At 47.7% G+C, this 14,146-nt stretch overlaps 1 protein-coding gene across 1 annotated transcript in view; it reads right to left on the bottom strand.

Annotated features, from left to right (window-relative positions):
- Nucleotides 1-1,207: 1,207 nt before the first annotated feature.
- LOC135054899 (gastrula zinc finger protein XlCGF57.1-like) overlaps nt 1,208-14,146 on the bottom strand; it is a 52,467-nt gene continuing 39,528 nt past the window's right edge. The window contains exon 5 of the mRNA XM_063958357.1: nt 1,208-3,082. Within this exon, the coding sequence (XP_063814427.1) occupies nt 1,635-3,082 (1,448 nt within the window). The 3' untranslated portion in view covers nt 1,208-1,634. The remainder of the gene's footprint in view (nt 3,083-14,146) is intronic.

The following is a 14,146-nucleotide window of genomic DNA, read 5'->3' on the forward strand; positions in this document are numbered from 1 at the left end:
CAGATATTATTGGTGCCGACAGGGCCACCCACACACACGACTGTGTCCCCACTATATTTTCCTCTAGGGAAAAAAAACATTCAGCCACTGACATGTTGACACACATGTACCAAGCCCCATCAGGAGTCGGCGGTGCCGACAGGGTCACTCCCACAGCCGTTTGTGGGAAGATCACTCAGCATCAGACATGCCGGCACACGTGTACCAAACACCCACCGACACACCGGGCATATAGAAGACAGACCCACAGTAAAGTCTGTCAGGGAGACACAGATGTAGTTTTCCCGCTCACAACCCAGCACTCTATCCCAGTTCTGAAAACCTTTATATAATCAGACCTGTAGCGTATTTATAACTAACTTATATTGCACCAAAACAACTGTGCCCCCCCCTCCCCATTTTTCACTCGGTTATGTGTGAGGAAGGACCAGCGTCTCTACAACTCTGTGGAGAGAAAATGGCGCTGATGAGAGCTATGAGAGATAAGCCCCGCCCCGCTATTTTTCATTATATTTATACTGGCGGGGGTCACTCATACCAATCTTTTCCAGTCACATATGAGGATTTATATGCTGCCCAGGGCGCCCCCGCGCCCTGCACCCTACAGTGCCGCTGTGTGTGGGAGCTTGGCGCGCAGCGCGATCGCTGTGCGGTACCTCAAAAGCCGTCACTGAAGTCTTCTTTTCTTTTTCTACTCACTGTCTTCTGACTTCTGGCTCTGCAAGGGGGAGTACCTAGTGTTCCAAACCCTCAGGAGCTAATGGTGTGCTGCAGCCAAAGAAGCAGAGCTTTAAACTCACTAGAAGTAGGTCTGACTTCTCTCCCATAAGTCCCACAAAGCAGGGAGACTGTTGCCAGCAGCCCCCCTGAAAATAAAAAACCTAACAAAGTCTTTTCAGAGAAACTCAGTAGAGCTCCTCAGAGTGCATCCAGTCTGCCTGGGCACAATTCTAAAACTGGAGTCTGGAGGAGGGGCATAGAGGGAGGAGCCAGGTCACACCATTTGAAAGTCTTAAAGTGCCCATGTCTCCTGCGGATCCCGTCTATACCCCATGGTTCTTGAAGTGACCCCAGCATCCTCTAGGACGTATGAGCTGTAATACAGAAGCTACATGAATTTAGATCTATTTTGCTCATTGATTTTCCATTTTAGTGCATAATAAAAATTGTTAAATTAAAAATGAAATAAACAGGAAAGACCAAAAGCTGATGACTGGAATATCAATAGATAGGTCAATGTTTACTCATAGTAACAGTACAAATAATGATATTAAATAATAATATTAAATAAAATAAAAAGGGTGTGAGGCTATTCAGTTAAAGATGGTACATACTAAATGGTCAGTTCAAGACCTTTTTACTAGTACTAGACAGCGCCTAGGTACCGAACATTTAATAAGAGTTCATCAGGATCTGCAGGCAGTCTTGCATCTAAAGTAACGGCCACTAGGCATTCTCCACCCATAAGGTCTAGTTATAGGCTGGCCTATGAGCTCCAGATCCTGGGAACTTGTTGCTGAGAAGCTGGACCTGGCAGAGTTAGGTCTTTTTGATGGTAAGAAGTCCTTATCTTACTGCAAAGTCATTTAACTTATACATTATCATTCCATTATCTGAGCAGCCAGTTCATTCTTCTACTTGTGAACTTTCATGTGTCTTTTTAAATGACCCTTGAACCTAAATCCCTGCTGACATTCAGGGCAGGAGAACATTCTATCTCTGGCGTGAGACTTCAGATGTACTGCAAGGTGTGAATTACGGGAGAAGCTCTTCTCACATTCGGTACAGGCATATGGACGCTCCCCAGTGTGAATCCTCATATGTATTTTCAGGTGAGACCGCTCTATAAATCCCCGGCCACAGACGGAGCAGGGAAACGGCTTCTCTCCGGTGTGGATCCTCTGGTGCACTGTAAGGTGGGAATTAAACGTGAAGCTTTTCCCACACTCATTGCACGGAAAGGGCTTTTCCCTGGTGTGAACCCTCTGATGCGTGATAAGATTTTCCTTATTGGTGAAAAGTTTCCCGCACACCAGACAGGTGAACGGCTTTTCCCCGGTATGAATCCTTCGATGCCTGACCAGGTGCGTTTTGCGGGCAAAACGCTTTCCACAATCAGCACAAGAAAACGGTCTCTCTCCGGTGTGCGTCATTTGGTGTTTGAGGAGTTGTGGCCGATAGGAGAAGCACTTCCCGCACTCGGAGCAGGAGTAGGGTTTCTCCCCGGTGTGAGTCCTAATGTGCACGACCAGGTTCGAACCCTGCGTAAAACATTTCCCACACACGGAGCAGGAGTAGGGTTTCTCCCCGGTGTGAAATCTCTGGTGTGTAGATACGCTGGTCTTATTGGCAAAGCGTTTGCCGCACTCAGCGCAGGAGAACGGCTTCTCGCCCGTGTGGGTCCTTTGGTGGCTGATCAAGCGGCAGTTTTTGTAAAACCGTTTCCCGCATTCCGAGCAAGAGAACGGTTTTATCCCGATGTGGATTTTCAGGTGTCTGGAGAGACCCGGTTGGTCCTTGAAACATTTGCCACACACGCAACAACAGTAGGTCTTCTCAGAGCCGGGTATTCGGTGGTGTGACTTAAAAGCTGCCTTATTGCAAAATGACTTGCCACAGGCGGGACAGTCCATGATAGAGAAGCGGTTCCTCTTTCTGCGCGCATAGCCATTCTTTTTCCTAGGCTTCCGAGCATCACCTGATGCATCTTTTGGCTGCATAAGCTCTGCGCCTTTGTACAAATATCTGTCAATGGGTTTTTCCTCCTTAACATTATCAGACTTGTGTTCCATGGGTACGTAAATGTCAGTGTCTTCGAAATTATCATTACAAGAGATAGAATCTTCCTTGATAAGTACAGATGTAAAGTCTGTGTCCTCCTGCTGGCACGTTCCACTAATAGAGTCTTCTTCCCATAGATGGAGAGATCCATCATTGACATTCCTCAAAGATGGGCTCTGCCTTCTCAGTCTATATCCTGTCTGCTGATTACTTTCAAAACCAGGTGGATCTCCACTTAAAACATCCGGAGAGGACGTAAGTGAAGCAAATCCTAGTGGTGATTCTAGATCGATGTCCTTGTCTGTCATAAAAAGAGTAAATTAAAAAAAAAACATTAGGCATCCTTCACCAATTAGGTCTACAACTACTGCGAGAAGACATTTCCAATATAGGTTAGGAATGCTTTTAACAAAACTAATAATGTTAGCAATGCGAGTTTGTTTTATCTTTTTTTTTTTTTTTGCTTAACTATGCATGTGATCATGTGATCCTGCTGGAAGAGTGAAGAGGATAAGGGCAGATCTGCTAAATCTTGAACATGATAAAGTGGAGATATAAAGCACCAGCCCATCAGCTCCTTACTGCCACGTTACAGGCTGTGTTTGAAAAATGACAGTATGTAACTGATTGGCTGGGGCTTTATCTCTCTAAGTCTTTATCTTAGTACAGCTGCCTCTGAGAGAAGAGCTGGCTGTTAGACAAGCCACATGAAATGACAGAAGTAAACTTTCTATGAGATGAAAAGACTTAAGAGGAAGATTTGTGAAAAGGAGATTTATGGTAGACTTACCATGGTTAAATCTCTTTCTGCGAGGTACACTGGATTCCACAGGGAATACATCGGGGGTGTAGAGTTGGATCTTGATCCGAGGCACCAACAGGCTAAAGCTTTGACTGTTCCCAGGATGCACTGCACCGCCTCCAGGCACTGGAGCTCAGTTTCGTTCACCGGTCCAATGCAGTAGCAGGTAAGAGAGACGGTAGATGTTAGTCACATAGAACCATATTCTCCCGACAGGAGAAGGGGCCAGCGGCTAATGCCATACAAATCCAAAGAAGCTAAGTGCGTCAGGGTGGGCGCCCTGTGGAATCCAGTGTATCTCGCAGAAAGAGATCTAACCATGGTAAGTCTACCATAAATCTCCTTTTCTGCAGCAGGGTACACTGGCATTCCACAGGGAATACATCGGGGATGTCCTAAAGCAGTTCCTTTTGGGAGGGGACGCACCGTGGCGGGCACAAGAACCCGGCATCCAAAGGAAGCATCCTGGGAGGCGGAAGTATCAAAGGCATAAAACCTAATGAACGCCTTCACTGAAGACCACGTAGCCGCCTTGCACAATTGTTCAGCAGACACGCCTCGGTGGGCCGCCCAAGAAGGTCCAACAGACAAGAGTAGAATGGGCTTTGATAGCAGCAGGAGCTGGGAGTCCAGCCCACGCATAAGCTTGTGCAATCACCTTTCTAATCCATCTGGCCAAGGTTTGCTTATTCGCAGGCCAGCCACATTTGTGAAAACCAAAAAGTACAAAAAGGGTATCCGACCTCCTGATAGAGGCAGTCCTCTCCACATAACTACGGAGAGCATTCACCGCTTTTTGTAGGACAAACCAGAAGAGATAAAAGCCGGAACCACAATCTCTTGGTTAAGATGGAAAGATGACACCACCTTAGGTAGATATCCGGGGCGAGTTCTAAGAACTGCCCGGTCATGGTGAAAAATCAGAAAGGGTGGACGACAGGACAAAGCGCCTAAGTCCGACACCTAGCAGAGGCAATAGCCAGTAAAAACGCGACCTTAAGCGTAAGGCATTTAAAGATCCACAGACTCAAGAGGTTCAAATGGAGACTCTTGTAGGGCATTTAAGACAACAGACAGATCCCATGGAGCCACAGTAGGGACATAGGGAGGCCGAATCCGTAAAACATCCTGAGTGTAAGTATGAACGTCAGGAATAGACGCAATTTTCCTCTGAAACCACACCGACAAGGCAGAAAATAGGATTTTGGTACTTACCAGGTAAATCCTTTTCTTTGAATCCATAGGGGGCACTGGAGTACTCTTGGGATATGGACGGTTTCACAGGAACTAGGCACTGAATAAATTAAAATTTGAGACTACTTCTCCCCTCCATATCCCAGAGTACCTCAGTGTTTTTTTACTGAGCCGAACAGGAGCTATAGAGGTTGACAATGGAGAATTACATATAACAAACGGACAACAATAAAGTTGACACATAACGTTACTGACAACTAACAGTTGACACCAACCCGATAAACTTGCTAATTTGAACCAGTCGGTGAGAGTGTGATACCATAAGATCCCCTGAACTTACCACAAGCCAGGTAAAACTGCTCTGGGTGGGCGTCCAGTGCCCCCTATGGATTCAAAGAAAAGGATTTACCTGGTAAGTACCAAAATCCTATTTTCTTTTTCATCCACTAGGGGTCACTGGAGTACTCTTGGGACGTACCAAAGTTTCCCCCGTGGGCGGGAGAGCTGTTTGGCACCTGTAACACTAGACGGCCAAAGCTAGATGCTGATGCCGCAAAAGTATCAAACTTGTAAAAGCGCACAAACGTGTGCACTGAAGACCATGTAGCCGCACTGCAAAGCTGTGTCGTAGAAACTCCACGACCAGCTGCCCATGACGTTCCTGGAGAACGTGTGGAATGAGCTGTTACTGATGTAGGCGGCTGTAACCTAGCATGAAGGTAAGCCTGACGTATGGTCAGTTTTATCCATCTGGATAAGGTCTTCTTAGAAGGTGGCCAACCCATCTTGGCCGCATCATAGAGGATAACAACGTATCCGTCTTAGGAACTGTAGACGTTCGGAATATATCAACGCGTAATGCCAAGATTCCAGAATCTCCTGTTAACACAGGAACTACTATTGGTTGATTGATGTGAAAAGAGGACACTACTTTTGGTAGGAAAGCGGGATTCGTCCAAAGTTCCGCTCTGTCATTATGAAACACTAAATACGGTGGCTTGCATGACAAGGCACCCAAATCTGAAACCCGTCCTGCCGAAGCTAAGGCTAGGGGAGAAATAGTTTTCCAAGTGAGAAACTTAATATCCACTTGTTGTAAGGGTTCCAAATAAAAAGACTATAAGAAATCTAAAACCAGATTCAAGTCCCATGGCGCAGTAAGTGGAGTGAAATGGAGGCTGTACTTTGAGGACACCCTGCATAAAGGTGTGTACCGACGGCAATAGAGCCAATCTTCTTTGAAAATAAATTGACAACGCAGATATCTGCACCTTTAGTGTGGATAAACGCAGACCTCCATCTAACCCCATCTGTAGACATCACAAAAGACGGGATAACTTGAAAGATGATGTCGGAAACTTCCGAGCTTCACACCAACCTATATAGGCATGCCAAATTCTGTAATAATGAGCTGCCGTAACCGGCTTCCTAGCTCGTAACATGGTTGGTATAACCTATTCTGGAATGCCCTCTCTTTTTAAGAGGGCTGTCTCAACAGCCACTCCGTCAAACGCAGCCTAAATCGGAGAAAAGAAACGGACCCTGTTGTAACAGGTCCGGACATAGTGGGAGCGGCCAAGGAACGTCCGTGAGTAGACCGCGGAGATCCGAAAACCAAGCTCTCCGAGGCCAATGAGGCGCCACTAGTATGACTGTGACGGACTCTCTTTTGATCCGTTTTAGCAACAGAGGGAGCAGCGGAAACGGTGGAAACAGATACACGAGACTGTATGGCCACGTGATTGTGAGAGCATCCACCGCCACTGCCTTTGAATCTCTCGTTCTGGACACGTACTGGGGCGTTTGATAATTGTGGCGAGATGCCATCAGGTCCACTTGCGGGTAACCCTACTTCTGGACCAGCATGTGAAACATTTCTGGATTTAATGCACATTCATGGATGAAAATCCCGACAGCTGAGATAATCCGCCTCCCAGTTGTCCACTCCCGGAATGAAAACTGCCGACAAAATCACCTCGGCCCAATTGAGGACTCGAGCTACTTCCCGCATTGCCATGCGGCTTTTCGTTCCTCCTTGTTTGTTGATGTATGCGACCACCGTCGCATTGTCTGACTGCACCTGAACAGCCTGAGCCTGCAGCATGTGCACTGCTTGTCGTAGCGCATTGTAAATTGCCCGGAGTTCCAGGACATTTATAGACAGCAATCTTTTGTGATCCGCCCAGAGACCCTGGAGCTGAAAATTTTGAACTACAGCTCCCCAACCTCTGAGACTCGCGTCCGCCGTGAGAATTATCCAATTCCAGGCGCCGAACCGTTTCCCTGCGGTTAGATTCTGTACTTTGAGCCACCAGAGTAGAGACACCCTGGCCCTTGGAGACCACCTCACCCTGTGGTGAATCTGCAGATGCGAGCCCGACTACTGTGCGAGCACATCCAGTGGACGTGAGTGAAGTCTTCCGAACTGAAGTGCTTCGAAAGCCGCCACCATTGTGTCTAATAGGCGAATGCACAAATGAACCGAGACTGTGCGTGGCTTGAGCACTAATTGTACCAGATGACGAATGACCTGTACTTTCTGTTCGGGTAGGTAAATTCTTTGATTTACCGTATCGAGAATCATACCTAGGAATTGAAGTCGTTGAGACGGAATCATTCAGGAATTCGCGTAGACAATGGTAGGAAATCAGATTTCCCCCCCCCACTTGGTCTGCGATCTATTCTCGTTTGGAATCCGACTCCGCCTGTTAGGAACGTAGCCAAAGTGGACGTTGTGCGCCACTAGCGAAGCTGAAAACGCAAGAACCAACTGCCAACGTCCACAGAAGCTGTAGGCAGCAAGAAGTGTAAGGTGGTATTTATTTAGGGCAAACCTGAACTGGAGTCCCCTGCCACTACAGCCTTGTTACCTCAAACCCTTACCAAAGCAGGGCGAAGCAACAGCCCTACTGCGGTGTAGGGTACACTCCGATAGGTAGTTAAACGCCCAATAATTGCAATTGTCTCTCATTGGAAATTGTTCAGCCTTCGCTGAGAACCTGACGTACTGGCCTGGTGCTACGAGGGCTGGCGGCGAATCGACCGCAACAATCTAGCTGAAACAGTAAGAAATTTATTTTTTTCTCTCAGGCAGTACATGCGCCTGCATTCCCCCCCAAAGAGGACCGGTAAGGGTCTGTCTGTGCAGTCGTATTTGTCCGACACACTGTGTGACCGACTCTGCAGCGAAGCTGCTTGTTTGACTATACATTAGACTTAGTGATCATGTACCCCGACCAGTAAGTACACCACGGAAGTAACGTGTGTATAAACCTGCATTACCGTGCATGTAGTTACCAGCAATAGTGAATCTTCCTGTAGAGTCATGCTGTCGAAAACAATTAATAAATTAAATTCCTAACAACACCCCGCTCCTGCAGAGGCTGAGTGTTGTAGGGCAGCAACCTCCGGGAAAGAACCAGGAAGTAACGTTAAAAATGGTGTCCTACCATGTTTTTTTTTTTATATATTATTATTATTATTTTATTTTTTAAACACCTGTTAAACCAGGATCTGAACCAGTGTCCATGCAATCACAATGTTCACTGTGGGCGGGAAGCCTAACCACTTGGCTACAGAGCCACCTGTAAAAATAATAAGCAAAGCTGCTGCTTAAACATCAACTCTGGTGATGAAATGGTTGCTGTAGTGACTTGCAATCCAGATGGGACCTGAACCCCCAATCCCTGGTTTAGGAGGGCAGTGTCCTATCAATTAGGCCACTGGGGATCTGGGGAGGTGAGGCCTGAACTCACAATGTTTGCAGTGCTCAACAGATACTGTTTAATAAGCACTGTGTGCCGACCAACTGCGCCACTGTAGTCTTGCTTATTGCAAAATAAATTTTTAATGTCAGAATATTATACATACATATATATATATATATATATATATATACACACACACACACAACAATGTATATTCACACATACTCAGACCTTTATAAATATATTTCATATATGCATACATATACACATATATATTATATACCCATATACATATATCCAGATATATCCTGATTCAGAGGTATAATAATTCTTAGAAGTCTTGAAACTAAATGCGACCACTCACAGGCTTAAAAACCTGAGATGTCTGCTGCTTAACCGCAGCTTAGTTAATGGGCCCCGTATCCAGTGTGGTGTGGCTGTAGATTAAAAAATACCTACAGCACCTTGTATTCCCAGGTGGCTAACCAGGCCCAACACTGCTTAGCTTCCAAGATCAGATGAGATCGGGCGTATCCAATGTGGTGTGGCTAAGTTAATTAAGCAAAGCTGCTGCAGGTGAGCCTGAACTCACAATGCTTGCAGTGCTCCACAGATACTGTTTTATAATCACCATGTGCTGACCAATTGTATAACACATCTTACTTTACAACAGTGAACAAACCCAGTATTTGGCTGACCACAGCCATGATTCAGATTTGCCCATGTAATACACTCTTACAGACATGGTAGGGAAACTGCTTTTTTAGTCTTTGCTGGTGTCTTACTCATTATGCAGACAGACAATACAAAATACAAAGACAGACAACTTGCGCGACTCAGTAAATAGCACTAAGGTGTCTCTATAAATATATATCTGGCCAAGTGCAGTGCACGCCAGCAATATGCCTGATCCCAAATTCCCCTTAACACCCCTGCGCCTTCAATGGAGGAGAGCTGTAATACAGGAAATTCTGGAAATACAACAGGAAAAACAACAGGAAGCATGGTTAAATATGTCCCCATGCTCACAGTATAACACAAAGTGCAGACTTATAATTATGTAAGCAGATTTAATAAACATCTTATGTTGCATTCAAACCTGCACATATAACTTGTATCCTGTTTAACAAAGACTTAATAGCCTATTGTAATACATATGCAGCGCTGCTGTATTCTAGTAAACATACTTTCTTTTATTAACAAGAGTTGAACATGAGATTTTATCCAGTGACCCTAACATTTCTGTGTGCAGGGAACATCACTGTGGCAGCAAAGTTACTCACTAGGCTATGGAGCCTGCCTTTTACAACTAACTCATTTGTGTGCCCCCCCCCCCCCCCCGGTGCTCCGTGTACCGCTCTCTATACACGGAGCCGGGCTATGGTGGAGAGGGAGCCGGAAGCGGCATCGAGGGCCGGGGAGCGCGCTGCATAGAGCCGTGGAGCGGCCTATGCATAAATCAACGTGGCCGGCGCGGCTCAGAGCGGCGGGGGAGCCAGCATAAACAGCGGCGCTGGAAGCGGCGGCGGGCGGCTGAAGGCAGCGGTGGGTGGCCACACACACAGTATCCCACACAGCGGGGCGGCAGCATGAGCTGACCGCCCCATTTAACATACCTGGACCCTGTGGTGAGGGCTATGACGGGGCTTCTTCTGTAAGTTCCGTCCAGCCTTTACTGCAGGTTTTAGTCCTGCGCGTGGTGGTGAGGGAGCTCTTTCAGAGAGGTCTGACACCCACAGCTGCTTCAGCAGCTTCCACTATCCCGGACCCTCGCCTTTCTGGAAGGGGGGAAGGGATGTGGAACATTGAAAAATCAAAAATAAATCCAATAATTGTGGACAAACTCCACAGGCCTTGTTGCTCGGTGAGCACCGAAAAAACACTGAGGTACTCTGGGATATGGAGGGGAGAAGTAGTCTCAAATTTTAATTTATTCAGTGCCTAGGTCCTGTGGAACCGTCCATATCCCAAGAGTACTCCAGTGACCCCTAGTTGATGAAAAAGAAATATGAACCTTGAGGGAGGCCAGACAAAGGCCTAAATCTAGGCCTTGTTGCAGAAAAGCCAAAAGCCTGGAAGTTCTGAACGAATAGGCATCATATTTCTTAGCAGCACACCATGTGAAGTAAGAGTTGCAGACCCTGTAATAAATCCGTGCAGAAGCCGGTTTGCGGGCCTTCAGCATAGTTTGAATAACCGCCTCAGAGAATCCCTTGGCACTCAGGAGTGAAGCTTCAAGAGCCACGCCGTCAAAGCCAGTCTGGCCAGGTCCGGATAGACACAAGGGCCCTGAACGAGGAGGTCTGGGTGTTGAGGAAGTAGAAGAGGACGCTCTATCAATAGACCCTGCAGGTCTGAGAAGCAATGCCGTCTGGGCCACGCTGGAGCGACTAGAAGTAGCATTCCTCTTTCTTGCTTGAACTTCCATAGTATCCTGGGCAGTAGTGACACTGGAAGGAACAAGTATGGCAGCCGATAGTTCCATGGAATTGCCAGTGTGTCCACGAACGCTGCTTGAGGATCCCTTGTCCTTGATCCGAAGACCGGTACCTTATGATTATGTCGAGACGCCATCAGGTCTACATCTGGTAAGCCCCACTTGTCCACTAGGAGTTGAAAGACTTTCGGATGAAGACTCCACTCTCCGGCGTGAACGTCCTGATGACTGAGGAAATCCGCTTCCCAGTTGAGGACTCCGGGAATGAACACTGCCGATTTTGCCGGCAGATGGCGTTCCGCCCAATGGAGGATTTTTGATACTTCCAGCAATGCCATGCGGCTTCGAGTGCACCTTGATGATTTATGTACGCCACCGTGGTGGTGTTGTCTGATTGTACTTGAACAGGCCTGTTCTGTACCAGAGGCAGGGCCAGTGTCAACGCATTGAACACTGCCCGCAATTCCAGAATGTTTATCGGGAGGAGAGAATCCTCCTTGGTCCACCGACCCTGGAGAGAGTGTTGCACCAACACCGCTTCCCAACCTCGCAGACTGGTGTCTGTTGTAAGGAGGACCCAGTTGGAGATATAGAAGGGACGGCCCTTGCTCAACTGTTGGTCCTGTAGACACCAGCTCAGTGACAGACGAACCTCCGGAGTCAAGGAGATCATTTGAGACCTGATCCGATGAGGCAGGCCGTCCCACTTGGAAAGGATTAACCTCTGGAGAGGGCGGGAATGAAATTGAGCGTACGCCACCATGTCGTATGCCGACACCATGAGGCCTAGTACCTGCATCGCCGAGTGTATCGACGAGAGAGGAAGTATCTGATCCTGTCCTGAAGTTTCAGGACTTTCTCTGGGGACAGAAACAATCGCTGGCTGTGTGTGTCCAGCGGTGCCCCCAGGTGCATCATGCTCCGAGCAGGGACCAGTGAGGACTTTTTCCAGTTGATGAGCCACACGTGGGCTTGTAGGAACTGGATCGTCAGTTCCAGATGACTGAGGAGAACCTCTTGGGAGTTCACCAGGATCAGCAAGTCGTCCAGATACGGCAGGATTCTGATTCCCTGACGGCGGAGAAGGGCCGTCATTACGGCCATGACCTTGGTGAAGATCCGAGGGGCCGTGATCAATCCAAAAGGCAAGGCCCGGAATTGATAATGTAGGTTGCAAATAGCAAACCACAGAAATTGCTGATGTGACATGGCAATAGGTATATGCAGGTAAGCATCCTGTATGTCCAGGGATACCATATAGTCTTCGGGTTCTATGGGCAGCACAATGGAGCGCAGAGTTTCCATACGGAATTTGGATACTCTCCCAAACTTGTTCAATGATTTGAGGTTGAGTATAAGCCAGAAGGACCGACTTGGCCTCGGAACTAGAAAGAGGGTCGAATAGTATCCCCTGCCTCTCTGAGACAGGGGTACCGGCATTACTACTCCCGTGTCCAGGAGGGATTGTGCAACCAAGTGTAAAGAGCTTACGCTTTTAACGGATCCGAAGGGTTAACCGCCGTGCAGAAAAGGGGGGACGTCTCTTGAAAGAGATTGTGTACCTGTGAGAGACAACTTCTCGCACCCAGGCATCCGAAGTGGTCTTTAACCAGGTCTGGGCGAACTGCAGAAGTCGGCCTAGGGGAGGCCCGCCCCGTCATGCAGCAGGGTTGTCTTGTTTGGAAGCAGGCTGAAGGGTGGCCCAGGACTGCTTAGATATGGACTTAGTGGTTTTGGAAGCATGAGCCTGTCTCAGGTACGCCTGACCTTTTGCTTTCCCTGGAGGTCGAAAGGAACGAAAAGTGGTACTCTTAGCCTTCGGATATATATATCTATCACCTATCCCCTCAGGGTACAGAATATAGTGATAGCAATAAGTGTGATGCAGGAGATGAAATCCACACAGCAGCTACAGGCACACTCAGTCACAGGTACAATGCAGAAGTTATTACAGATAAACAATAAAACTGCTAAGGACTAGTAGAACTACATATAAATATGTATGAATATAGATATAATAAGCACAGTACATACTGGATGTAGATCACAGAATACTTGTACTAAATATTCAGATAGCAGTACACTTGTTCTTAACTAACACTGTCTAAAATGACATGTAGAATACTTAAGTGTCTGTAAATACACAGCGCTGATGAGACAGGCGGCTTTACAGAGGAGACAGAGCCCTGCAGTCCCGGAGATCAGCCCAGTTAGTAGTGAAGACTGCGACAAAATCTCTGTCAGGGAGTGAGGGAGAGTGAAATGCAGCGCCAGGGCGGGAACACCTGCTGTAGATGGCGCCCGGAGCTGGGGAAGGGGCTACAGGTCTGCGCCTTATCCCCTATGCTGGGCCTCACCACTGGGTACTGTGGAGCCTATGTAAAACAGACTATAGTAAATCCGACCTGTGCTCCCCCTGCCCTGGTGGATATAGGTGGTCATTCAGAATTGTTCGCTCGTTGCTGTTTTTCGCAACGGAGCGATTAGGTGGAAAATGCGCATGCGCATGGTACGCAGCGCGCATGCGTTTAGTAATTTAGCACAAAACTTTGGAGATTTGCACAAGCTCGAGCAACGTTTTTTTCATCGCTCGAGTGATCGTAGTGTGATTGACAGGAAGTGGGTGTTTCTAGGCGGAAACTGGACGTTTTCCGGGAGTGTGCTAAAAAACGCAGGCGTGCCAGGTAAAAACACAGGAGTGGCTGGAGAAACGGGGGAGTGGCTGGCCGAACGCAGGGAGTGTTTGTGTCATCAAACCAGGAACTAAACGGACCGAGCTGCTCGCAATCTAGGAGTAGGTCTGGAGCTACTCAGAAACTGCAAGGAATTATTTAGTAGCAGTTCTGCTAATCTTTCGTTCGCTATTCTGCTATGCTAAGATACACTCCCAGAGGGCGGCAGCCTAGTGTGTGCAATGCTGCTAAAAGCAGCTAGCGAGCGAACAACTCGGAATGACCACCATAGTGAGGTCCCTGTGCAGTACAGTGTCCACGCCATCGGTGCGGCCAGTCTCCTGGGACTGCGATTTACCGGCGGGTCCCACCTGGGGAACCCACTTACCTCCTCCCTGATGTGCAGCCACGCGATCCTGGAGAGTGTCAGCGGTGGTGTGCCTTATGACCGATTTGCCTCCGCTGCAAGTACCCAGGAATCTGGCTGCGGGAGTATGCAGCGCTGCTGGGGAGGCGATGGAGTCACAGCACAGAATGTCAGAATGACATAAAC

This window comes from Pseudophryne corroboree, chromosome 3, assembly GCF_028390025.1.
Source record: "Pseudophryne corroboree isolate aPseCor3 chromosome 3, aPseCor3.hap2, whole genome shotgun sequence".
Classification (NCBI taxonomy): Eukaryota; Metazoa; Chordata; class Amphibia; order Anura; family Myobatrachidae; genus Pseudophryne; species Pseudophryne corroboree.